Source organism: Dunckerocampus dactyliophorus, chromosome 19 (assembly GCF_027744805.1).
Source record: "Dunckerocampus dactyliophorus isolate RoL2022-P2 chromosome 19, RoL_Ddac_1.1, whole genome shotgun sequence".
Lineage (NCBI taxonomy): Eukaryota > Metazoa > Chordata > Actinopteri > Syngnathiformes > Syngnathidae > Dunckerocampus > Dunckerocampus dactyliophorus.
Genome location: NC_072837.1, coordinates 9,898,593 through 9,924,923, shown reverse-complemented (window position 1 = coordinate 9,924,923; position 26,331 = coordinate 9,898,593). Strand labels below are relative to the sequence as shown.

At 39.0% G+C, this 26,331-nt stretch overlaps 1 protein-coding gene across 2 annotated transcripts; it reads right to left on the bottom strand.

Moving 5' to 3' along the window:
• Positions 1-8: 8 nt before the first annotated feature.
• Positions 9-26,330, bottom strand: cnstb (consortin, connexin sorting protein b). Of its 2 annotated transcripts, none has more exons than XM_054762176.1 (11): positions 25,797-26,330; positions 20,220-20,590; positions 16,788-16,897; positions 11,572-11,602; positions 10,931-11,017; positions 8,411-8,519; positions 6,116-6,137; positions 5,985-6,039; positions 4,589-4,785; positions 2,046-2,190; positions 9-1,203 (listed from the first exon to the last, which is right to left on the bottom strand). In XM_054762176.1, exons 2-11 carry the CDS (start codon positions 20,323-20,325, stop codon positions 995-997), a joined length of 1,071 nt encoding a protein of 356 aa, XP_054618151.1. In that variant the 5' UTR covers positions 20,326-20,590; positions 25,797-26,330; the 3' UTR covers positions 9-994. The 2 variants fall into 2 exon arrangements, with proteins under 2 accessions (XP_054618151.1, XP_054618150.1); XM_054762175.1 differs by having other exon boundaries at positions 5,985-6,042; positions 25,797-26,314.
• Position 26,331: the final 1 nt, after the last annotated feature.

The window sequence follows — 26,331 nt, the reverse complement described above, 5'->3', positions numbered from 1 at the left end:
AGAAAACATTTTTGCAAATGTTCCTTTAATAGTGTGGTACTTACATAAAACTTACATATTAAAGCATACAAAGGCAGATTGCATAATGCAACACTTGATCAGCATTATCCAGTGACAATACAAAGGAAACATCACTTTACCCACATTTGGAGCTCAGAAGAAGAGTTTCTTTCTTTTAAATCACAAGTGGTAAACATACTACAAGGCATTCAGGGGTAAAGGAACATGCTGACAAGACCCAGACAGATAAAAGAATCACATTTCAACCCAAATTATAGACAAACAAACATGTGCATATAAACATTTAAAGCACCTCAATTTCAGTGCTATTCAGTGTGGTGTCAAGAAAGTCTTCTTAAAAACTGAATTTGCAGTTAAGTTCTGCCCACTAGACCTTCAGCATCATGGTGTAAACAGGCTCCAATCTGATTAATGTGACTTTTATGAATAATTAAATAAGAATATAGTGGCTGTGAACTTATGAATATTGCAAAATCTTATTAAATTGGTCAATTAGTCCAGCAGTTGCGTTAGCAAAGACCGTTATTGCAGTTTAAAAGTATGCACTTGCATTAATCAAATGCTCAATTGTGTCAGTGTTTTCTTTATAAACAGGAAAGCCTTTCTAAGAATGTGTGTAACACAGATAACAGTACAATTCCAAATAAAACATGTATTGGTCTGAAAAACACGCATGCAGTCGAATGAATACAAATGAAAACTTTAGGTTAAATTATATTAAAAAAGGAAACTCGAATGTGAGACGATACAGCCATAAATTGCTACTAATGAGAGGGAAACAAGAATTAGTGTTAAAATACAGACACAGGTGAACGTTGTAAGCACCTTTCTAGAAAGGCTTTGTCTAAAATGAACGATCCACTACAGTCTTGGTGTTTGTCTGAGCCCCTACTGACACTAGCACATTTTCAAAGTCACAGTAAGCTCAGAAATGTGCGTGAAAACTGCTTAAAAGACGTCCGAAGAGAGGCTCTTACGTCCTGTGGGGCAGCCAGTGTCCGAGGCCTTCGAAGAACCGCCGCACGTTCGTCACAAAGAAGTCGACGTTGAGCGTGAAGTCAGTGCAAATGTTGAAGTACCTGTCCACCAGGGAGCAGTAGAGAGCGGTCCCACCGATGCTGATCACCACGGTAACCAGACAGAGAAGAAGCAGGATCAGGCAGGAGTCGCCGCTGACCTCGTCTACATTGGAGACAAGCAGCCGAGATGTAAGAAGCATTTCTCAGAATACTTGTATAGCGGGGGTGTCCAAAGAATACCCGGCGGGCCATTTTCAGCCTGCAGCTCGTTTTTTTAGTGACGCTCAGCATATTGTAAAAATAAACAAAAAAAGTGATGATTAATGAGATATATTATTAGATATAACAAAACTAAGATATTTAGTTCAGATAGCTTAGCATACCTTGACCTACATTGGATTGAGTTGTTATCTTGTTATCTATGTTATCTTATTTATGTTCAATATGTCTTACTTTCTCAGATTTTTTCTACTATAATGGGTAATACAAATGTAAAGGTGACTATATGGGTGTTGTTCCATATCTAGAGGGCTGTATTGATGTTGAAAACCGTATTCAGAAGATCATAGATAGTAGTTTTCTATGCCATAACTCCAAAAATATTCCTTTTATTAATATTGAATCCTACTTCACGAAAATTCACTTATAGAGTTAGGGTTAGGACCCTAACCGGGTGGGGAACCAATTAACCGCGTTAAACAAGGGACGACTGTACTGTACTGTACCAAAATGATGCATGTTAGCTTAAGTGGACGTGTGAATGTGAATGGTTGTTTATCTATATGTGAACTGTGATTGGCTGGACATCAGTCCAGGTTGTACCCTGCCTTTCATCCACCCCTGCGATCCTAATGACAACAGTCAAACGTTTGTGTCACCACCTTATTATTAACAGTGGTTAAGTTCTTTTTACACTTGTTACAATGTTACTTAAAACATTGAATGTGAACAAATTACTGTACTGGACATGAAGAGGTCTTTGAGCAATGAAGTTGTCAGTCAAACCTTGTTCAATTCCATCCTCCGGCTCACTGAAGCGAACTTTGCGTTTGGAGCTCAGCTTGGCGCCGACGTCGCTGGGGGGTGGCAGTCCATCCAGGGATGCTCTCCTCCTCTTCAGAATAGAAACCAGACCATCCGGGGACAGACTCTGAAATGGATTCACACAGCAGTGTGTCAATGTTAGGAACAGCACAGTCCTTCAAACTAAAAAGACAATAATAAACAATCCCAAACTGGGATTTTTCATCTTTACAAAAGCATATTTTTAATACAACTCTATTGTATTGGAGCACAATGTGCTCTTTTATTGCAAGCAACAGCCAACAACTCCCTTCACAGAAGTTCTGCTACGCAAATCGACTACCTTACTCACAGTCCAGACCAAATAACACAACACACAACATAGTAAGTTAACACATAACCAAACTACTTCTACTACTACTATGTGGGTAAACAACAACTGTGCACTATTTCCTAGGTGCCCACAAGGCATGCTGGTTATGAAATAACACCCCTATAGTCACCTTCACACTTGTATTACCCAATATAGTAATCATAATAAGAGAAAATAAACCGCTTAAGACAAAAATAAGATTCATGCGTGTGTGTGTTGCTGTAAATGTGTTCCGGTGCTAGGGGAGCTGAGTGGGAGGGGCGGACAGGAAGTGACATCTTGTATTTAGAGTTGAGTTTTGGCTTGGTGTGAGTTACGGACACAAAAGTAGCCCGTGTTAGGTATTATTGTATCATTCAAACCTGCAACAAAAGCCTGTTGTCCTGGTGATCAAGTCTGGTGCTTGTGTGTTTCACCGAACATTGCAGTAAGTGGAAAATATCACATATCATCAAGTTGCCTTTGAGTGTGTCTTTGAATGCCTTATATTTGTATTTTATGTCAATTAGACATTTTATTTTAAGCCGTATGATGATTTATTAAGTTTTGAAAAACCGTGACAAGTGAAGCAGCAAAAACGTATGGCTGTTTTCATCATCTACAGGGATCTACTGTGTAGAATTTGGATTAGTTACTTATAAAAGTTACAGTTTCGCCAGCAGGGGTCAGTAATCTTTCCCAGTAAGGCTCAGGCTGTAATCTGTACATCATGAGGGTCATATGCTGGCTAGCAAAACGGTGTCATTTATTTATACATCAGCATCATCTGCTGCCATAATTTATGGGTGAATTATTCAGAGCTCTGCATGTGTATCATAAGAACAGTAGCACTGCTCCATACTGAAGGATAAAATAAGCATTCTCCATGCACACATGTCCAATGCTGCATTGTCCAGCAAGAGGACACAGAGTGGCCTTTTCACACATCACAGAGCCAACAAAGCTAGCTATTGTGAAGTGTCAATGAGAGCTGCTGCCTGCTGCCCATGGCTTCATCCAGCAGCACTTCATGTTTGCCAGCTGATGATGAATGAGCACTCGGCCTTTGTTTTGATCAGTGGCACTCTTAACGTTTTTTGCTGATACTTGTCTTAGTTTGAAAGTTACCACATCGATTTCCATGTATAAATAGCTCCACAAATACAAATTTTTGCCATTTTACCTCCAAAGTTTCCTTTGGCTAGGATTAGTCTTTTTATTTGTATGCGTGCAAATTCCAGGCTTCTGACTATGAAGAACGCATTGAACGTATTTTGTTTAAAAACTGCATTTTGCCTAAGTTAAGAAATCAGGAAGGGGGCAAACACTTTTTCACACCAGTGTGTGTGTGTGTGTGCGTGTTGTGTGTGTGTGTGTGTGTGTGTGTGTGTGTGTATATATACGTCAGTGTTACAATAGGCGACAGAGGCAAACGCGTACCTATGTCCAAACACAGAAATGATCCAAAACCAAAAACACCTTGGACGGGAAAATGCTGCAATCACAGAAACGCTGCAGGATCAAAAACAAATGCAAAAAAAAATGCCTAAAACACACACAAACCCTAAAAACAACTGCATGAGAGAAATTAAAAGCTCAAGCAAAGTTTGTACTTGGTCATTGTTGTGTAAATGTATCCCAAAATTCAATTTAACATGTTGAGACTGTCATCAAGTAATGTTGTTGGTTGGTACTTATTCACTAAACAAAGGTTTCATTCCGCTACAGGGTATGTGGTGTAAGTATTTATCTGTTTTGTATGTGGTGTAAGTATTTATCTGTTTATATGACCAAGAGCGACTGCAAAATCCTTGTGAATTGTGATTCAACATGCCCAACCATGCCCCACCCAGACAAAATCTCCACTGGGTTACATAACAACACGATGGAGCGAGACATTCAGCCTGGAAGTGGATATTTGGAAGAGATGATTTCCTCCCTGCTTTGCCGGGTTTCTAGCCATGAACATGGTGGAACATGAGTTAGGGATGATGTCACTGAGGGAGCATAGAACATTGGGAGTGTCCCAGCAAAAACTTAATAGCTGTGGGCTGGGAAAATATCATTCCATGCTTGTGGAATGTACGAGTGAAAGGGAAGGAAGGATGGATAGATGCATGCATGGATGATGAGGGAAGAAGGCAGGAAGCAAGGATGAAAAGGTCTTTCTTACCCCATCTGTGTAGGAAAGCTTGTCTAGGTCCTTGTCTGACGCCTGGGGCACTCCTGCTGGCCACTCCACCTTCACCTCCTCCTCGTCGTCCTCTGCTTCCTTTGCTTCCTCATAGGTTTCTTCCTCATTTATGTCTTCTTCCTTGGACTTCATTCTTCCCTCTTCATCGTCTCCGTATGTTATTTCAGACTCGCATTCTGTAACAGCAACCCCACATCAGCTATTGGATTAATTGAGAAAAGACATGCTAAACTAATTTGACATCAAAAATCAAAATTTGACCAAAAAAACAGCTGTGATTTTACAAGAATAAAGTTTTTAAAAAATTAAAAAAAAAGTAATATTCTAAGAAGAAAGTTGCAATTTAACGAGAATAAATTTGTAATGTTACGAGGAACAATTTTTGTATCAAAGAATTGAAATATTTAAAGAAAAAATACGTTGGTTTTTGTTGTAATATTATGAGAAACAAAAAAAAGCAAAATAAAGTTGTAATTTTTGGAAAATTAGGTTGGGGAAAAGCTATAACCTTGTGGGAATGAGGTCATAATACCGTATTTTCCGGACTATAAGTCGCTCCGGAGTATAAGTCGCACCAGACAAAAATGCACAATGAAGACAAAAAAACACACGAGCCTCAATGGATTATAAACCGCATTTTTGGGGGAAGTTTATTTTATAAAATTAGAGACCAAGAACAGACAGTTCATCTTGAAAGGCAAGTTATCGTGATAATAAAGCGGCTAAGAGGCTAAATAGGCGTCTGTTAACAGAATGTGAATAGGTGGTATGTTAACATAAGTATTTGGATAACTATAGCCTAAACAACATAACTAGTTTACTTACAGCTTGTAATTTGCAGGATATGATTTTCTTATTGGGGGGCATTTGTGTTCCGTCTTTCTCAGTGGATGTTTAGAGTGTAAATTTTCAGTGGTACAGGAGTGATGGGAGTAGCTGATACTGGCACACAAGCCTAGCACGCCCTCTCGTGGCTGTCAGTGTGAAAAAAAAAACATTAAGTCGCTCCGGAGTATAAGTCGCAGGAACAGCCAAACCATGAAAAAAAGTGTGCCTTATAGTCCGGAAAATACAGTAGATTAACAAAAATTATTGAAGAAAACAGTTTAAAATATTTGTAAAATGTTTAAAAAACAGTAAAAACGAGGGTAAAAAGATCAAAGACTAAAGTTGACACTATTAATGGGCTTTTTCACCAATATGACAAAGCTGGGATGCATTTTTTCCTTGAAATATATATAGCTTCTTAGCATATATACAAATATATATCAAAGTGGCCCTTGGATCCTTTCATTTTTCACTATATGGCCCTCGCTGGAAAAAGTTTCAGTGATGACTTCCATCTTTCTAGGCGCTACAGAAAGATGATGTTTACCTGTTCCCTGATGGGATGCCTCGCTGTGTATGTCTGTCAGGGTTATATCGAGCGGCTTCTGTTGAAATAAAAGACAATGACGCATCATGTATACCGAGCATCAATATGGGAGAAAAGAACATGCATCTCACCTTAGCCTCACTGATGGATGGTCTGAGCCCAGAGAAAGAAGGAAAAGCATGTAAAAAGGAGACAAAAAGCTAATCAAGAGAAATATGTCATGTTTTTTTTATTAAGTAGGTTTTGGCATCTCTGCTGAAGACAAATGAGATCCACCTGCACCCCGGCGGGACACACCAGTGTCTGGCATGCAGACCTGTGGTATTAGTGGTCTTTAGTCGCATCCTTTACTAGTCTTTGCTGAGATATTCATTTTGTTCCTCATTCCTCTGAGCGACTCTTGTGGCTGCAACTTTAATAATTGTTTGTCGATTCTGACTTGTATGTCAAGCAAAGTGCTGCCTTAAAGCCACAATGCAGTACATCCAATGTTTTACAGGAAGATATCAGCTTCAAAAGCATACAGTATGGATCATTTACAAACTACTGCTGCTAATAAGATTTACATCCCAATTATGGCTGTGGTGACACTGGATTGTCTGTTTTAGTAGTCGATATATTGGTGGACCTGCCAGGACACTTCATGTTGTGTTAGCATTAGCATGAAGGCGAACATTATAGTTCAGCGTTGTGTGCAAATAGAAATACTAGTGTCCCATCATTTATCTTTCTGTTAATAAAATACAGTGAAAATGAGCATATTTCATATACAGTCGTCCCTCGTTTATTACGGTTAATTGGTTCCAGGCGGAATATTTTCATAGTTAGAGCATAGAAAACCTGTCTACGACCTTCTAAATATGGGTTTTAACATTATTAGAGACCTGTAGAAGTGAAATAACACCCCAATAGTCACTTTTACACTTCTATTATTCTTTGTTTACATCACATTGTGCATGCTACAGTATCACTGTAAGGACATAACAGACGGCTGCCGCTAGCATTGCAAGCTACCAAGCTAACTAGTTAACTAGCCTCTCCAATTTAGTTATTCTTAATAACTTAAAAAAGTGTTTCAAACGGAGCGGGGAAGAAGGACAAAGAAGCCAAAAACTAACCACTTCCACACAAAATGAGAGGGCAACCTTTTTTTCACACAATCTCAGCCATGGCATGTCGGCTAGACTCTGCTGGCTCAGTAGCCAGTCTGCATGCAGTGTGAACATTAATTTAGAAGCTTTGATTAATATGACTAGAAATTGTAATCATTTGACAGTTGTAGCTGTGATTAGTAGACCAGCCAGGACACTCTCATGTTTGCTAACTTAGTTCAGTTGTGTGCATATATAGAATTGTGTTCTGTCATTTATCTTTCTGTTAATAAAATACAGCAAAAACAGGCATATTTCAGTTACAAATTCATGATTAATTCATTACATTTACCAACTTATTTCTTATTAATCTGATGAAAAACTCTAATCCCTTGACAGCCCTGCTTGTATGCATTATATAATAGATAAATAAATAATAGACCAGCCAGATGCTTACATGATAGTTCAGACTTGTGTGCATAATAATGTGCTGCCATGTATCTTTGTTATACAATACAGTCAAAATTGGCAAATATCAGACACGGTTGCAGATGGCGATTAATCGTCTATCCAGCCATCCATTTCCTACGCCGCTTGTCCTTGGTGATTAATCATGATTAATTTATTTATCAACTGATGGCAATTACTGTATTATTGTACTGTTGGAATAACTGGCACCCCTCATCTTATACATGTTATTATTAGACCAATATTATTGTTCCTAGTTGTGTTGTTGCCTACATAATGGGGGGACTACCTACTTTTGTGTTTCATAATATTAATGGACCAGCCAGGACACTGTCATGTTGTGTTAGCATTAGCATTAATGCTAGCATTATTGTTCAGAGTTGTGTGTAAACACGAGGGATGAATGGCATCTCCAAATGACCTAGTTTTTAGTGTTTTATAACACTAGCGGACCAGCCAGGACACCTCTCGTGTTGTGCTGATGTAGCGCCAATGCTAGCACCCACACCCCTTTAGGGATTTTGAACCTGAGACTCAACCACTCACCAATGGCCGCATGTTTTGCATTTTAATTTGCCACTGTGGCTTTAAAGTAAATACACAAGCTACGGAGGGAGTCTGTTGCAGAAAATGGATGTGCTATTCAAAGATGAAGGCACTACTTAGTTGAGACACATTGCACAGCAACAACATTGCACATCCGAGTGAGGGCACGTCATCCTTTTAAGCAGAATAATCCCTCTTCTTCGTCGTTAAAGGGCATCAAGGGCTCACTGTTCTCTCACATGAGTGTTTCCTCCTCGGCAGTGCAGCACCGGTCCTTCACACAATTATATTACGAGGTGTGGAAAGGCTGTGATGACTCACTTGAGGTGTGTCCTGCAAAGGTGCCTCAGAGTCCTGATGTGTTTCTGACTGACGTTGTCGGTTTCAGCAGGCAAACAGTTGTCAGCGCTCTTTTTTTTCCACTGGCTCTCTGCAAGGACAGAAAAGGAGCACAATGAATATTCGATATATAGTATAAATATTAAAGCGCTCCATAGCACTCAATCAAAAGGATGCGGGGGCCGTTTTAATTTTTGTCAACCCAACCCGTGTAGATATGCCAAGATGTAATACACAGTGAAACCTTGGTTAGCGTCATTAATTCATTCCAGAGGGTCCAACTCTAACCAAAACGGATGAAATAATGTAAATCCAATTTATCCCTTACAGAAAGCCAAAAATGTTAACACAAAACGCACAAAGTGTCGAATGAAAGTGATAAATGAACATTTGAGGTTTCTTTTACAGCCATTGAAGACGTGATTGACGTGACTGTTCCCAGAGACACGGCGTGGCAGCGAGATCAACACCTTGCCTTTTCAACACCACCTTCCTGTTTTGCCATGAGTTATTTCTTTGAATTCATTAGTGTTTGTCAACTCAGTCACCCAAAATGGAGAAGAAATTGAGTATACAGGAATGTGGTGTTGAAAAGGGTGTTGAGCTCACTGTCACGTCGTGTCTTTGGGAACAGTCACGTCTTTCATGAAGGTAAAAGTAACCTTAAATCTTCATTTATTTCTTTATTTTGCATTTATTTTACATTCATTTAGAATTGTTTTAGGCATGTAAAACTATAACTGTAATACTATAAAAACGGGTTTTGTGTTAACATTTTTGAGAGTCAACAGCGTGACATAACTGATTTTTGGTTCGCCATTTTGTCAGCAAGCTAAGAATGCTAACGGGATGATTTTTGAGAAAAATGCAAAACAGTTGGACTCACGTAGTGCATTAATAACACAACAGGACGTGCGCCATATTGTACCATTTAAAATGCACACAAACCAAGGCAAAAGTTTGTCGTAAATTTTCCATGTTAACCTAAAAACACGCTAACTGAGGTTCCACTGTGTATTTAAAAAAACAGCCCGCATGTCCGCTGTGTTATGTGACAAAGCTGATTATTATTAACCTTATTAGTATTTTCTCATATATATTTTAAGTTTTCTTTTTAATTTTATGTTTATAGTAAAACACGGGACAATAAAAAACAAGCTTCGGGCACAAATGGCAGCCAAACCTTGGACACCCCTGCTTTACAGCATCAAGTGGGCATTTGTGGTAGTGCTCTGAAATGGTCCTATCAAGCCGACACAACTTTTTATGTAATTTTTGCTGCTGCTGAATCCTCCTCAGCTCCACTGTCATGTGGCGTCACACAAGGCTGAATATCTTAGATCCCCTGCTTTTTTTCACGTTCCATTCCAAGATTAAACCATATTATTGGCATTGCACAAGGCTGAATCTTGGATCCCCTGCTTTTTTTCACGTTCCATTCCAAGATTAAACCATATTATTGGCGTCGCACAAGGCTGAATCTTAGATCCCCTGCTTTTTTTCACGTTCCATTCCAAGAATGAACCATATTATTGGCATTGCACAAGGCTGAATCTTGGATCCCCTGCTTTTTTTCACATTCCATTCCAAGATTAAACCATATTTTTGGCGTTGCACAAGGCTGAATCTTGGATCCCCTGCTTTTTTTCACGTTCCATTCCAAGAATGAACCATATTATTGGCATCGCACAAGGCTGAATCTTAGATCCCCTGCTTTTTTTCACGTTCCATTCCAAGAATGAACCATATTATTGGCATTGCACAAGGCTGAATCTTGGATCCCCTGCTTTTTTTCACGTTCCATTCCAAGATTAAACCATATTATTGGCGTTGCACAAGGCTGAATCTTGGATCCCCTGCTTTTTTTCACGTTCCATTCCAAGAATGAACCATATTATTGGCATTGCACAAGGCTGAATCTTAGATCCCCTGCTTTTTTTCACGTTCCATTCCAAGAATGAACCATATTATTGGCGTCGCACAAGGCTGAATCTTAGATCCCCTGCTTTTTTTCACGTTTCATTCCAAGAATGAACCATATTATTGGCGTTGCACAAGGCTGAATCTTGGATCCCCTGCTTTTTTTCACGTCCCATTCCAAGAACGAACCATGCTATCTGCCCACACTGCCTACCGTCAGATTTATGTTCCATTAAAGCCGAAGCTTGCTCTTGTACAACCACTCCTTGTATGTCTTGATAACATTAAAGCATTAAAACGTATTCAGTGTAATGGCGTTTGGACCCTGCTACAGAGAAGCCACTTTGCTACAAAGGTACAGATACCTAAGCTTCTACACATGAAACAACATTTTAATTTGTTCTATCATATTTTATAACTATTGTCTTTTACTGAGCTAGATCTTATTATTGGTTTTATGTTACGTGTTTCTCTGCATTTTATTTTTCTCTAGTGTGCAGCACTGAGGTTATCATTGAAGTGCTTTATTAATAACGTTGGCATGGTGTTGCTGGTATTGAGAAACCAGAAAGCGTGTCGTACCCCAGTTCTCCTGCAGGACAGTGAGATTGTAGAGCACACGTTCATGGTAGAGCTTCTCTAACTGGAGAAGCTGGATGGCCAGCTGGTCTGGTGATATCAGCAGTTAAAGACATTCAAACCATTTCAGTAGACACAATCTGTGCATAAAGTTGTGGACGCAATGATAACCTCTACCTACTACCACCACTAATGCCACAAATACATTTGGCGCTACCTGTTCGCACCTGCTCTTTCTATTTGCTAAACACTGCAATCAACTTTTTTCAAAGTCTGAAGTTCACATACAGTACATTTCCTTACTATTTGGTAGCACTGCCTTTAAACCGTATGACTTGGGTGAAGTATTTTGGATATCCAGCATCTCGCAGTAGTTTGCCGGAATTCTGGCCCATTCCTCCAGACAGAACTGGTGTAGCTGAGTCAGGTTTGTAAGCTCGCACTTGACTCACATTAGCTCCCACCGCATTATTCCTCTCTCCTACCGTGTCCATTACAATGACATGCAAATGCGTCATGGCCTATTCTAAACTCAGCTACAGTATCACTGCATATCTATCTTATAACTACATCTTTTAGCTACATACATGTTTTTTTTTTTTAAAAAAAGCACAATGAATTCCAATTTCCTCCTAAAAGGATACAGTCTTCTTGGAGTGAACAGGCTTCAGCAATCTGAAAAAAGAAAAAAAACAGTTTAAACACACTGAGTAAGACAATGGATGGTGTGAAACTAACCCACTGAGACAACAAAACACCGACTTTGACCTTAATGACCGAGCACAGAAAGAAGTGAAAATAGGCTGCACAGCCATGAGGAATGATTTCATCTGAAAAGTAACTGGATTCCACCAAAGGTCACATGGTGAGGCAGTCAACGTGTCAGGCATCAAGTCACATGCTACTACTTAAAGGACTGATGAGAATATCTTGCACACTTTTCCCATATGACATCCCATGTGCTATTATTTTTCTGAGCCTTTGGGCAACTGACAAGCACAATCTAAGCAAGATTGAAAAACATGGCCACCATCAAGCTTGCAGGCGCACACACTTAACCGCTATTCGTCCGTAAGTCATTGACCATTTGTTTAATTGTTAGAAAATAGTAAATAGTATAGTCAAAAGATTCCAACTTTGAAAATTGCGTGGAATTTTGCCATCCTAAGCATATCTTTGATTTCAGAAGGAATATCAAATACAACCTAACAGTATGCAGCCTACCCAAAGATTCTTTATTTTATTTCTTTATCCTGCGACTATCCACAGATTTAGCTGCTTTTCCATTTTTATTTGGAACAATACAAGTCAATAGCAATAAGGCATGGCAAAGAAGTACTGGAATGATTACTACTATTAATCTTTGAGCATCTGTCAGTACTGTGATCACTCAATTTGGCTTCAGAGCAAAATAATCCTGCTGCCGATGAGTCTGTGATTCTAGGAAAATTACAGTCTAACAAAAAAGCAACGTGGGAGCCTTTTCAGCGACATACAAAGACAAGCTATATTTATCCCACTTGTAATTAACATATCCATTTGAACTTGGGGGAGGAGACACATAAACAAAAGGATTGCCTGTGAGTCCAGTAATTGCATACATGATCTCTTGAGCATGCATAACCACTGCCCGTGTTGCCATTAACCATGCAACCATTAACTGACATCTGCGGAGGCATCTTTAATGTTATGCAACTTAATCCTGTAAGAGTGTTATAAAGCTTCCTAGATGCCAGTTCTGGGATTTGGCATGTAAAAAAGGGCAAGAACAGACTTGGAAATAAAGTCACAGAGTTGGAGGCCCCGAGAGGAGCGTCTGAACTCCAATAAAGGCGGTACATTCATCGATGGGGGTCTTTTTTACATTGGCATCATGGATTTTTAGTTTTAAAATGCTGCATGCTAACATCAGAACCACAAATAAAGCATAAGAACAGGCAACTTTGTCTGCATCACAATCAGATGACAGTGTTTACTTTCAAATGATGTTTTGTGTTTTTATGTGTCCCATGTTACTACAATTTTCGTGACTGTGGACTATTTCCAGTCTTATTTCCAGTCATTTTTATTATTTATATTGTGGAAGGTAGCGTCTGTCATGATTACTTTAAGTAAAGTAATCATACTTTAAGCCATCACATTAAGTAAATGACTTGTCTTTATTACGCACCCGAACGTGCTGTGGGTTTGATTTTCGGGTTACACAATCACTGTTGTTTTCGTAAACAATGACGATAACAAAATTATTTTGTTGCCGAAGCGGTTTTTCACGACAAAAACGAGACGGTGACGAGCTAAACTTGGCTTTTTGATGACTAAAACGAGTCGTGAGCGGAGTTTTCGTTGACGAGACGAGACTGGACAAAAACGTTAATGGGTGGTCTATCACAGTGATCCCCAACCCCCGGGGTCATTTGGTACCGGGCCGCACAGAAAGAAAAAATCATTTCCATTCTTATTTTTTTTATGTTTTATTTTGAAAAGTGGCCGGATTCTCTCGGTTACATCCGTCTCACTTGACGCATGTCCATTGTGCGTGTGCTAACTTTGTCTCATGCCGCACAGATAGACTACTACTGTATTTTTACATTTTTCTTTCACCTCATATTTGGTCTCAAATGCTGATACTATGTGGGAATGTATAAAGGTAAGTTTTGATGACATATTGAGTGCTAATGTGCTCATTTGTCTCAAGTTAATTCATGCTAGCACACTGCCTTTTACCACACACATCAAACAGCGATGTAATAATCTCTCTGGGAAAACTCCAGGCTTGAACTGGCACCGGCTTCCAGAGGTAGCTCGTTGGCTTTGTTCGGTATATTTTTCATGACAATAGTAGCCATGCAAAAACGTCCGAGTGATACTGAAAGTTTGTTGTCTTTTCCAAAAGACAAAGGCTTAAGACTACAATGAACGAAGCAAGTACAGAGAAGGAGAGACAAATGGACGCCCGCCTTGCGTTCTGTTCTTTGCAATGTTCATTTCACTGAAGACAGCTGTGAAGTAACACCTTTACATGAAGCATTTGGCTTGAAAGTACAGTATAAACGCATTTTGGATGCTAGGATGCTATTTCTAATGCTATGCTACACAGGACAAGAGGAGAACGGCGTCAAAGTTGCCACAGAACAAAGTAAGTCATGTCTTATTTACATATTGTATTCTAAACACTATGCCACCATGGCGACAAGCATTTAAAGCATTAAACATGTGATAAAACATACTTTCACAGCCATGTTGACGGTGGGGGGCGGCGACAGCGACAAAATACATAAAAAAGGCTCTAAAGACCCCTTTAAGCTCATTAAGAAGCCGATTTAAAACCATAGTTGAAGGATAAGTAACTCCACGGTAATTTACACTTACCAGTCTGTTTTGAAGCATCGAACAACGCACCTGACACGCTAGTTTCATTGTCGGAGGTTGGAATAAATACAGCTTAATTCCCTGTTCTACAAGTTCTCTATTTCATTTCCAGATGTTTCTTCCTCCTCGAAAGTTAATGACACATTGCTCAAATCTTTGCTATGATCACTGTAAACATTCTCTGTCTCGTCCATCTCATGGTTGTTTACTGCGCTTAAGCTGAGAGCTGCGACTTCGCCGACGTCACTTGGGAAACTCCCCTTTTCTGCGGCGTTCAGTCCATCATGGCTCCCGCCGGGTTTAATTGTGTCGAACATGCAAAAAGGGGGCAAATACACACCACTGTTCCTGTCTATCTTTCCCTTTCGACTTTTCTGTGCATTCTTTATAGCCGACAGCAGTTTTCACTAACATTGCAGGTAATAGGGATTCACCTGTTCCACCAGTAAAGCCCTCTAAAAAACATTTTTTTTAAACTCCAGCAACATTATAGTGTATATACTGTACACGCTGTAACCATGTAGTAGATAACATGCAGTACTTACATTATTTTGGTCATTTTAAGCATTACTTGAACTTCTTTCCTGTGCGCATGGCGACAAATGCTACTTCTGTCGACAACAAAAGCGTAGAGCGCGCGTTCTGTGTTTGCTACCAGTAATCATGGCAGAATTTGTGAGAGCTGCTGACGCCGACTACTTTAGCACAAATGAGAATATAGAACCTTATATTTTTGAGACTGATTATACGGAGGATGAGCTACAGGTTTTAGAAGCTGAGTGAGCGAGAAGAGAGGGTGAGACGTCGGAGCAAGGAGCCGTATCACAAAGTAGCTCATCAGTGTTCATCAGCTCCAACAATAACAATATCGCTATCGCTTGGTTAATATGGACGTCACGGCATGAAAAGGGAGCGTTGTTGGCTGTTTTTGTATGTTTTTTTTAGGAGGCTTAAGAGGCAAAATAGGTCAATCCCCATTCACATGTATTGTTAGTGAAAAACTGCCAGCAAGAGGCGGCTAACTAAAACGCACAGCAAAGAGAAAGACGTGTGTTCTTCTCTCACACATTATGTCTGATGGGCGAAATTCCTAAAAATGTGCAGTTTTTATTGTCATTCTATGACTCGGCTACATTGCGCCCGTGCATGTGCATGGAATACTGCCGTGCCCTGGCACACCTACCATGCTTTAGGTCAGGGGTGTCCCACGTGCAGCCGCAGCTCCCATTTTATTGGCACATTCTTAAAATACAATTAAACAAGAAAACAAAAAAACAGCAACAATTGAAAAAAAGCAAAATGTTGAAATACTTGAATAATAACCAATATGTTGACATTCAGGCTGTTTGCTCTTTAAATACAGTATATAACTTCTTAGCATTGTAAAAAATGGCCCCCCTACAGCCTTTGATTTTTTTTTTTGTGCGCGGCCCTCTGTATGGACACCCGTGCGTTTAGGCCGAAATGGGCTACTAACACAGTACAATAGATCCCCCGCATGTTTGCAATTGTAAATAGTGTAACTGCACATTTTGTAAGTACAATACTGTACAGTTGTCCCTTGTTTATCATGGTTAAAGGTTAGTTGGTAGAAGGATTTAATATTAATAAACGTAATATTTTCATTGTTAGAGCATAGAAAAACTTTCCAAGTTTGAATTTTTACATTATTAGAGCCCTGTAGACCTCAAATGACACCCTTATAGTCACCTTCACGCTCCTATTACTCTTTGTTTACATCACATCAGGCAGGCTACGGGATCACTGCAGGGACATAACAGACAGCCGGCGCTAGCATAGCAAGGTACTGAGCTAACTAGTTAGCCTCTCCAGTGTACTTATTCTAAACTCTAAAGTGTTTCAAACAGAGTGGGGAAGAAGGACAAAGAAGCCAAAAAGTTACAACTTCCACACGGAATGAGAGAAGAACCTTTTTTCACTCGATCCCAGCCACGGCATGTCGGCTCGGCTCTGCCGGCTCAGTAGCCAGTCTCCATGCAGTGTGAAAGGTTATGTAATCTAACGCCGTGTCTCATAACATTACTGATGCCTAGTGACCACAATACTACATATAACTTGTCTTTCGATACTTTATAATAATAATAGGCCATAGTCAACCACGAAACAGCGATCATTTATTAATTCTTTTTTGAAAAATGTGATATAGTGAGGGAGCGATATTCGAACCGCGACATAGCGAGGCACGACTGTATGGTGTACGCCTCTAATTGTCACCCTTGGTTTGAACCACACCATCCAACATTACACAATCGCTTTTCTTGGTAACACAATTAACAATGCAAAATCAAAATGTTGGAGGTACGGGATACTGTGTGTGTGTTTATGCAACCAGGTGTAGCACTTCTTTTATTCGTAGTCGACGCATACACAGTCACATGAAGCTTGTTTGATCTCTCTTAATAAAAGCACACACTCCCAAAGGATTTGGAGAAAAAAAATAACAGCCTTCTTTCCACACGAACACACCCACCTGGTGCAGCGAGTGTGGCAGTAGCGTGTAGTCAGTGTTTTCTCCGAGGGACTGCAGAGAGGCCAGCAGCTCTGGGCTGAGGCTCGACGCTCCATATGTGGAGACACTTCCTGGAAACATACCAGAAGAACAAACAAGCAAGAATGAGACTCACCTGCTGTTTCTCTTGTCTTATTAATTATGTCAAGCCTTGCATGGTTCACGCTGAAGAAGCTGCGTCAACTGCAGGAAAATAGGGCTGGTGATGAGGCGGCGATGTCAGTACAGTGTTATGCATGATGAACGAGTGTTGGCGCAAACATGCCTCTCATGGGAAGTGTCACAAAGACACGATGCGCTGATATTAAAGAACGAGTCACAATGATGAACGTTAAGCAAGTTGGAGCACTGTTCACTCTCATGAAATAACAAATATAAAACATGATATCAACATGTTTTCTGGTTAACATTTTGAGCCAAATAAACGTGTATTAACTAGGGCTTGTCAAATGATTAGAATTTTAAATCAGATTAATGACGGTTTGCAAATGGATTAATCATCATTAATCACCATTCGCAACTATGTGCTGTCAAATGATTAGAATTTTAAATCAGATTAATGACGGTTTTCAAATTGATTAATCCTGATTAATCACCATTCGCAACTATGTGCTGTCAACTGATTAGAAATTTAAATCAGATTAATGACGGCTTTTCAAATTGATTAATCATGATTAATCACCATCCTATGTCTGAAATATACTTTTTTTTACTGTATTTTATTGAAAGAAAGATAAATGACAAGACAAGATTACATATATTTGTATATATTTGTATGTTTTAACAGCTCCAAATTAACTGAAAATTTAAATCAAGCTAAAAGATAGCCCACATGTCAGAAAATCTATTGACCTAACATTACTTTCATTAGTAGGAGCAGAACATTTGACACACTTCAGTGAGCATCATGAGCAATGAGGAGCTGCGTTCAAAGACACCACGTCATTTAAGTCGAATTCACATTTTGAGTGTCTTTTCCGTGATTTCCAAGCATACTTAAATGCAGCAAATTATACTTCTTCATTAAGAGTTGCAAAGCAAGTCATAAGACTATCCACTTAGTGTTTTTTCTTTGTATTTCTGTTTATTTAAACCATGCATACACGCATAATAAAGACTTTGTGATGTTCATAGTGAAGGCATTTCGCGGTCGCCCAGTGACAATGAGAAAGTGTCGTTCCAATGACGAAGGGACTAGACGTGTTTGTGAGTTGGAGATACATATAAGGTGTTGGAATTGCGCTGCCGTTTATGTGTTCAGGTCAGAATAAAGTATTAAAGAGCGTCAGACTCTGTGTGACCTACCTTGGGACGCTACACTGTGCCTGTCTGTAGGCATAACAGAGAGACGTGGCTTGCCATGATGCGTATGCGTTAATTACACTAAAAAAATCATGAACACAGTACAACACAAACTCAAAAGCAGGCTGTTACCTCAGCATGTTGCCATCAAATGTAGACTGCTAGTGCCCTGTGTGTACCGTTACCATGACAATGACTGTGGGAAATAAGGCTGTATGATGCCGCACTTACATAACATGCTATACCTTACCATTCCCAGTTGTGTTGCACACTATAGGCACCCTAGAGTTTTTGTCTGGGCCTTAGTATCATCCTGCTCATCTAAAGTCTGGTTTTCCTGGTGCACTCGCAGTTAGAGTGAGAAGGATGATGATGATAAGCTTTTACTTGTTCTGATTTAAGCGAGCCTCCACAGAATGACGCACGTGTCCCACTCTGTCCAGCGACTGTGCTACACTCGAGTCATTCATAAATTTGCACTGATTGGGGAATTACAATACAGTGGAATCCGCTTAAGTCGATGACCCAACTACAGTGGTGTGAAAAAGTGTTTTTGTCTTATTTTTTGCATGTTTGTCACACTTGCATGTTTCAGATCATCAAAAAAATTTAAATGTCGGCCAATGGCAACACAGCTGAACACAAAATGCAGTTTTGAAATGAAACTTTTGACTACTATGGGAGAAAAAAATCCAAAACGACATGGCCCTGTGTGAAAAAGTGATTGCCCCTAAACCTAATTAATGATTGGGCCACCCTTAACAGCTACAACTACAATCAAGCATTTGTGATAAGTTGCAATGAGTTTCTTACAGCGCTGTGGAGGAATTTTGGCCCACTCATCTTTGCAGAATTGTTGTAATTCCGCCACCGTGGAGGGTTTTCCAGCATGGAGAGCCTTTTTAAGGTCATGACACAGCATCTCAATAGGATTCATGTCAGGACTTTGACTAGGCCACTCCAAAGTCTTCATTTTGTTTTTCTTCTGCCATTCAGAGGTGGACTTGCTGGTGTGTTTTGGATCATTGTCCAACCCAAATTGGTTTCAGTTTGAGGTCAGATGGCCGGACATTCTCCTTCAGGATTTTTTGGTAGACAGCAGAATTCATGGTTCCATTTATCACAGCAAGTCTACAAGGTCCTGACGGAGCAAAACAGCCCCAGACCATCACACTACCACCACCATATTTTACTGTTGGTAAGATGTTCTTTTTCTGAAATGCGGCGTTACTTATACGCCAGATGTAATGGGACACACACCTTCCAAAAAGTTCAACTTTTGTCTCGTCAGACCACAGACTATTTTCCCAAAGGTGGGGATCATCAAGAAGTTTTGTGGCAAAGTTGAGACGAGCCTTAATGTTCTTTTTGTTCAGCAGTGGTTTTCGTCTCGGAATTCTGCCATGCCGGGTTTTGCCCAGTGTCTTACTTATGGTGGAAACATGAACACTGACCTTAACTAGGGAAAGTGAGGCCTGCAGTTCTTTGGATGTTGTTGTGGGGTCTTTTGTGACCTCTTGGGTGAGTCGTCACTGCCTTCTTGGAGTAATTTTGGTTGGCCGGCCACTCCTGGAAAGGTTCACCACTGTTCCATGTCTTTGCTATTTGTGAATAATGGCTCTCACTGTGGTTTGCTGGAGTCCCAAAGCTTTAGAAATGGCTTTATAACTTTTTCCACTTGAACTCAGGTGTGATAAACCACAGTTAAGTTGTGTTTTAACGGGTGGGCACTCACATCACTTTTTCAGGTTTGGATTTTTTTCTCCCTTAATAATAAAAAGTTTCATTTAAAAACTCCATTTTGTGTTCAGTTGTGTTGTCATTAGCTAATATTTAAATTTGTTTGATGATCTGAAACATTTAAGTGTGACAAACATGCAAAAAATAAGAAATCAGGAAGGGGTCAAACACTTTTTCACACCACTATGTCAATCTAATTCATCGAGTCCTGGTCCTCCGTGTTCTTCTGATTACTAAAAAGCGCCCGCTTCAGTCGACGTCGACATATGGATGGCTTTTGTCGATGTCAAATTTGAGTAGTATTGGCAACATGTTGACATTGTTTACAGAAAATAAATAGAAGTATTGTACCTGTGACAATGCTGATGTCATCATCCTCTTTCTGTCCAGACCCAGGATCAGGACTGGTGTTCTTGTTCCCCATCACCTCCGTCACCTTGGCGAACTTTTCTTTCATGGAAATGTCGTCCCTCCAGTGACTTTTTTCCCGTACGTGGCCTCGGTGGCTTTTTTTCTCAGTGTAAAAAACAAGAAGTCTTTGCAGTATGTGCTGCAAATCTTGGGTGAAATAAAGAATGAGGTCTCTGCAGGTCAACCTCTAACAAAGCTTGTGATATAATCCTCCTTGGCCAAAATGGGTGCGATCTGTTATGTCTTCCAAGGTTTGGTCAGTGCTCGGAGGTGACGGCAAAGAGTAGCTTCCTTTAATTGTTTCCATCCAACTGTTAAAAAAAAACGAAGATGCATTCACTTTAAAAACAGATCATTGTTCTCGGCACATGCACAATGTTTTCAAAGAGGGAGAACACATGAAAAGAGAACGTGAGCGTTGCATCTTTGCATGCTGGCATAGGGAAATGCACCAAATGAGCTGTTTTGTGTTTAAAGCTGCTCATTGGAGCGTGGAAGAGTGTTCCCTTCTTTAATGCCTCCTGGAAATAAAATTACTGAGAGAGACCGCACGCTCTACAGTATGCTCTTCATGATTCATTATTTGACTTTCTCTGACCTGGATTGTGAGGACATTATCTAATTCCCATAAACTGTAGCTTTCTCGACGACCAAGACATACAGGAGACAACATGAAGTATACTTGCAATGATCCAGCAGTTTGATAAGAGATCAATATAAGATACAACAAAAAGGCATGCATGCAGAGGTGCTGAAAACTGTAATAATAATAATAATAATAATAGTAATTCAAACACATATCAGCAGTGTTTCCCATACATTCCCATTCCCATCCCCACCACGAATAAATTATAAACACATTATAACAGGACTGGGTCTGCAGATGAAGGTCGTCGTTCCAACTCTGTCCAATAGATGGCATCGTAACGATCCTAAACACACCTCATTGATTGTGCAAGTTCACCTGATGTGTCTGGTAAATTTTAGAGAATACAAGACATTGAATTAATGTATTAATTCAATAAATAATTCATTTAAATAAATTATAATTTCATAGTTAATTTAAGTTATTTATTTATTTTAAACTCTGACGTATATCGAGGTAGCGGGGTGATTTACAATATAGCCAAGCTAATACACAGCAGAGGACAATCTCAAAAGAAAATAAGTAAATTCATAAAACAATTAAAATAAATGATTTGACTTGACTTGGGTCCGTTTACGATCGGCCGTTTCAGGCAAACTTTACCTCAAATGACTGAAGTATCAACAGTATCGATATTTTGATTTAAGAATCGATTTTAGAGCATGAAGAGCTGGTACCTGAAGTATCGATATTTCAGTATCAATCCGCACATCACTAAAAGTCACAAACACTGGTCCCTTCTGCTACGTCGTCTTCTTCCCCGGCAGACCAGAGTATGAAGTGTGTTAAGAAGCAGAGTTAGGATGCCATCTACTGCACAGAGTTGGAATGACAAGCTGCGTTCACAGACAGTCCTACTATCATGTGTTTATGAGCGAGGGGGCGAACAGGCAACGGTAAATCTGTTTGTGGTGGTTCAAATGGCTGATTTGGCTTGTTTGCGATCAGCGTTTTATATAAATTTAGGATTAATCATTTAAAGCACAGGTGTCAAACTCAAGGCCTGGGGGCCGGATTTGGCCAGCCATATCATTTTATGTGGCCCGAGGAAAGCCTTGAAATAATGCAAGTCAAAAGGACACTTATTTTAATATTTGAAAAAAAAATTGTATATATATTGTAATTTTGTTATTAATATTAACTTTGTCTTTTCTTTTTTAAGCTTTATTTTTCATTATTTTACCTTTATACTTTTATACTATTGTATGTATGTATTTTTATATGTATGCTGTAATTTCATATGTTTTACTTAATATAATTATATTTAAATAAGTAAAAATTGTAGTATATAAAACATATTTTTACAATGATTTAATAAACATTTACAGTTACACTTACAATAAATAATAAAATAATATATTCAAATAAAAATAAAATTAATATTACTAACAAAAACAACTTAAAAAAATATTTTTTTTTAATTAAAAGACAATCTTTCTTGCTAAATGTATTTGTTGTCAATATTGACAGAAAACCTTATATGTTTTTGTTGTCAAATCCAATTTAAAATGACTATTTTTAATTCGTTATTAATGAGAAATTAATGTAGTAATTGAGTAATGAAATTCTAAAATATAATTATAAAAAGTGGTTTAACGAGTTTGACACGCCTGATTTAAAGGAAGGGTTATCTAAGGAAGATAAATGTCCCTAATATATATGTATTCACATGTTTAACCCAATGTATCTAAAAAGAAGGGACTATTTTACTGCATATTTCTACTAATGTACCTTAAGCAGATGACAAAAAGTCTAACCTGCAAGGAGTCATTTAACCTCTGAACAAACAAACCAAAAGACCATTTATTTTTGCATTAGAGCTCCCTGTTTTTTTTTTTACACACCCCAGCTAATCACCTGCATCCCATCTGTCGGGGTCTCCCCAGGGAGAAGTAAATCACAAGGGCTCCTACATCATTTTCTACACTAAAAGCTTGTCAAAGCCAGCGTCATGGCGTCCTGTCTCTTAGCATTACTGGAGAATGGATAGGTCATAGCTGACACGGTGAAGATAAATACGTTTATGCCTCATGAAGTCTGCGTGGTCTGAAGACTGGAAAGGGTATTTTCATAGGCTGTGAGTTCTGCAACGAGGAATGTGACAGAAAGCAGGGAAGCAATGAACGCTCGGAGCAAGGAATGACTCACATGTAGAATAAAGCAGCTCGGGAAACAGCTTGCCTATGCCTTACCCTTCTGCCTACATATACAATATATACAATTAAACAAACAATTTAGATGATACATTTACTTTTCTTACCTTTTACAAAGCAATTATTCCGGTGTGCACATATTCGTGTTTTTGTGGACAATTAATAAATCACCGTTGTTTCGTGGGTTGACTACGGACAATTATTGGTAAAAAAAAAAAATGTTTTTCGTATTTTTGGCTTAAATTAACTCATTCAATCCCAGCCATTTTTCAAAAGACAACCCCTTCAGTAACGGCCATTTTAGATTATTTTGACTGATCTTTCAAGGCACACAGACTATTGTGTTCTATGGCTATATAAACATGGAACCTACCAAAAAAAAGATTATATTCCCGTCTTTCGGAAGAAAAAAAAGGTTGTTTCTACCGTTTTCCGTTCTTTAGTAATCAGCAGTAGAACATAGGTAAGTTTCAGGAAAATATCACTCCCCGACTAGAAAAGGGAGAAAAACGGCTTTTTGTGAAAAGATACATTACAAGCATAACTTTCACTTTTACAAAAATATTTTTTGCTTTTGTAACAGCTCAAATATGTAAACAACTATACCAACATAAACAAAACAAAAGAGGGGTTGTTTTACATCAAAATAATGATCTATTTACAACTATAACAGCATGAACTATTTACAATTTTCACATTTAGAACTTAGCTACTGTATGTGTGTGCATGTGTGTGAACGCGTGTGTGCACGTGTTCAAATGTTCCTACAATGGGTAACCTTCTGCACGCTACACTCCTCCACGCTCTCTCACTTCCTCCTTCCCGTGATGTGTGTTTTCACCGTCCACATGATCTCTGCCGAGCTCTGATCAAATGCACTTCTGCCACCTTGTGGCCATGTTTATTTTTAACCTTAAAATTGCTCTGAAGTGAAATGCGTTAGTGGGGAGATGCGCCATCACCTCTTTTTGACTCTCGCGCAAAAAAACGTAAAAGACGTATAAATACGTTGCTGGGATCGGGCTTTCGGGTTTATAAAAACGTATAACTACGTCTTTGGTATTGAATGAGTTAAGCATTTTCGAGCAAAAAAATGGCTAAATGCACTAAAATACAAATATAAGGCATTCATTCATCCATCCCTAATTCAAAAGTATCTTGACTTTTGAGCAAATGTGACATTTTTTTCAGAGGAGTCACATTTCATATTTTGCATAAATTAGTCTTTACTATTTGAGAAATATTAATCGCACCAATTGTGGCCGCCCCTGTAGTCCAGACAATTAACTGACGCTGATTAAGTTTTACAGTATAAATATCGCTTATAATTATTTTATAGTCGAACAGTGTGCAGCAGTTGTGTCACCTCCAGGCATACCTGCTTGCTAATTCAAAGGAGTAAAGAAAGCACAAATATAGTCAAAAATCACTGAGCCGTACAAAAAAATGACTAGGACAAATTATTCAGGGTAGTAGGGTAGGTGCCTGCCTCACAAGTTATTTCAATCAACATTTTCCAGCAGGAAGATGCCTTGGCAAAACGCGATGCTGTGTAACTGCATGTTTGTAACTACAATACTACGTATATACTGTATACCTGTAAATGTTTCCTATTGTGTCAAACTGAATTTAAAATGTGTTAATAACCGCGAGAGGCATATTACATGGTTTAAATGATGAAAAATAGTCATTTTTAGGACTTTTTATGGAAGCGTCCATTATTCACATCTTTTCGACATTCGTGGGGGTCTTCGAGAGGTCCCCGAGAATATCTGCTGTGGACAGGGGATACCTAAAGTGTGGACATTCTGTATAATATTCTGTTTTAATATACACATTCATTTAAATCTGTGTGGAGTTTGCATGTTCTCCCCGTGGGCGTGTGGGTTTTCTCCGGGTACTCCGGCTTCCTCCCACATGCCAAAAATATGCATACTAGGTTAACTGACGACTCTGAATCGTCGATCGGTATGAATTATGGTTGTTTCTCTATATGTGCCCTGCAATTGGCTGGCGACCAGTCCAGGGTGTATCCTGCCTCTCGCCCAAGTCAGCTGGGATAGGCTTCAACATGCCCCTGTAAGAGACTCATTGAGGAGAAGTAGCATAGAAAATGAATGAATGGATACATAAAATAGTATTATATATTAAAAATAAAATTATTAAATATATTAAAATTAATAAATGACATGAAAAAGTAGAAAATATGCATTTATTCTATATACAATATATTTAATTAGTTTTAAATTATAATTAAATATAAAACAATTGTACAATATATGGATTTTTGCCTGTGTCCACACCTCAGGGACACCCTGAAGGTACTATGTATATTATATACTCTACAGTATGTACAATGTATGTAATATACTTCATATGCAGTAACACTGTTATTATACACCTAACTTTTATCGCACAAGCAGCTCATATATCATAAACAATTGGAGGGGGGCTACATTGTAGTCGTCTACGACCACCATGCTCGTGCCTCCCTCGTGCACAGTAAACATGGCAGCGTACTGTAAAGCGTCTAAAAAGAGGAATGTCTTTTTTTGTTGCTTCGTAGCGAATTGTAAGGAAAAGTGTATCAATGTACAGCTTTAAATACCTCCCTCCTCTCTCTTTCGTTCCCACATCGCGTGACATCAGTAATACATGGTATCTTATGTAACTTCATAACATATATGACGATCCATGATATACACGTCACCTACTCACCGTTGGATGAAGTCATGAGGTGTGCGGACACATCGCTGCCCGGAAAAGCAGCTCTCGTCGCGGGCGTCTTGTCTTCCCTTCCCGCCGTCGACCAGCTGCTGGATGCAGGTGAACATCAGCCTGATGTGACGTCACACGCTCCTCGTGTTTACCCTTCAATCCGGGGACTTTCCATCTGCCACTCATTACCGAATAGGAGGGCTGGGAGGATCGATGTAAATATCGACAGAATCAATACCATACCTATTTTTTATGTTTATTTTGCACTGTTGACTTTATTTTGCTGAAAAAGTAGTATGTAATAAAAGGAAATCATTGTATTATTTTTTAAATATTGTTACATTGTCTTATATCGGTGTATTTAAATATTGTTAAATTGCTCACACATACGTTTGCTGATAAGATAGCATTTTTTTTGTCAACAAATTAAATATAATCTCAATTGTCAAATTAAATGTCAAGTAAACAGTATCGGTTCTGCCACAAAAATGCACAGTATCGCCCATCCCTACTGACTACATCTCTTCATCTATTC

What these genes read in the sequence shown, in the direction of transcription:
- cnstb (XM_054762175.1), bottom strand. Translation starts at nt 20,325, where the DNA reads ATGAAAGAAAAGTTCGCCAAGGTGACGGAGGTGATGGGGAACAAGAAC. An exon ending in CATCCATCAGTGAGGCTAAG is followed by an intron (nt 6,043 to 6,115) that starts GTGAGATGCATG and finishes TTATTTCAACAG; the next exon opens with AAGCCGCTCGATATAACCCT. An exon ending in GGCATCCCATCAGGGAACAG is followed by an intron (nt 4,786 to 5,984) that starts GTAAACATCATC and finishes TTGCTGTTACAG; the next exon opens with AATGCGAGTCTGAAATAACA.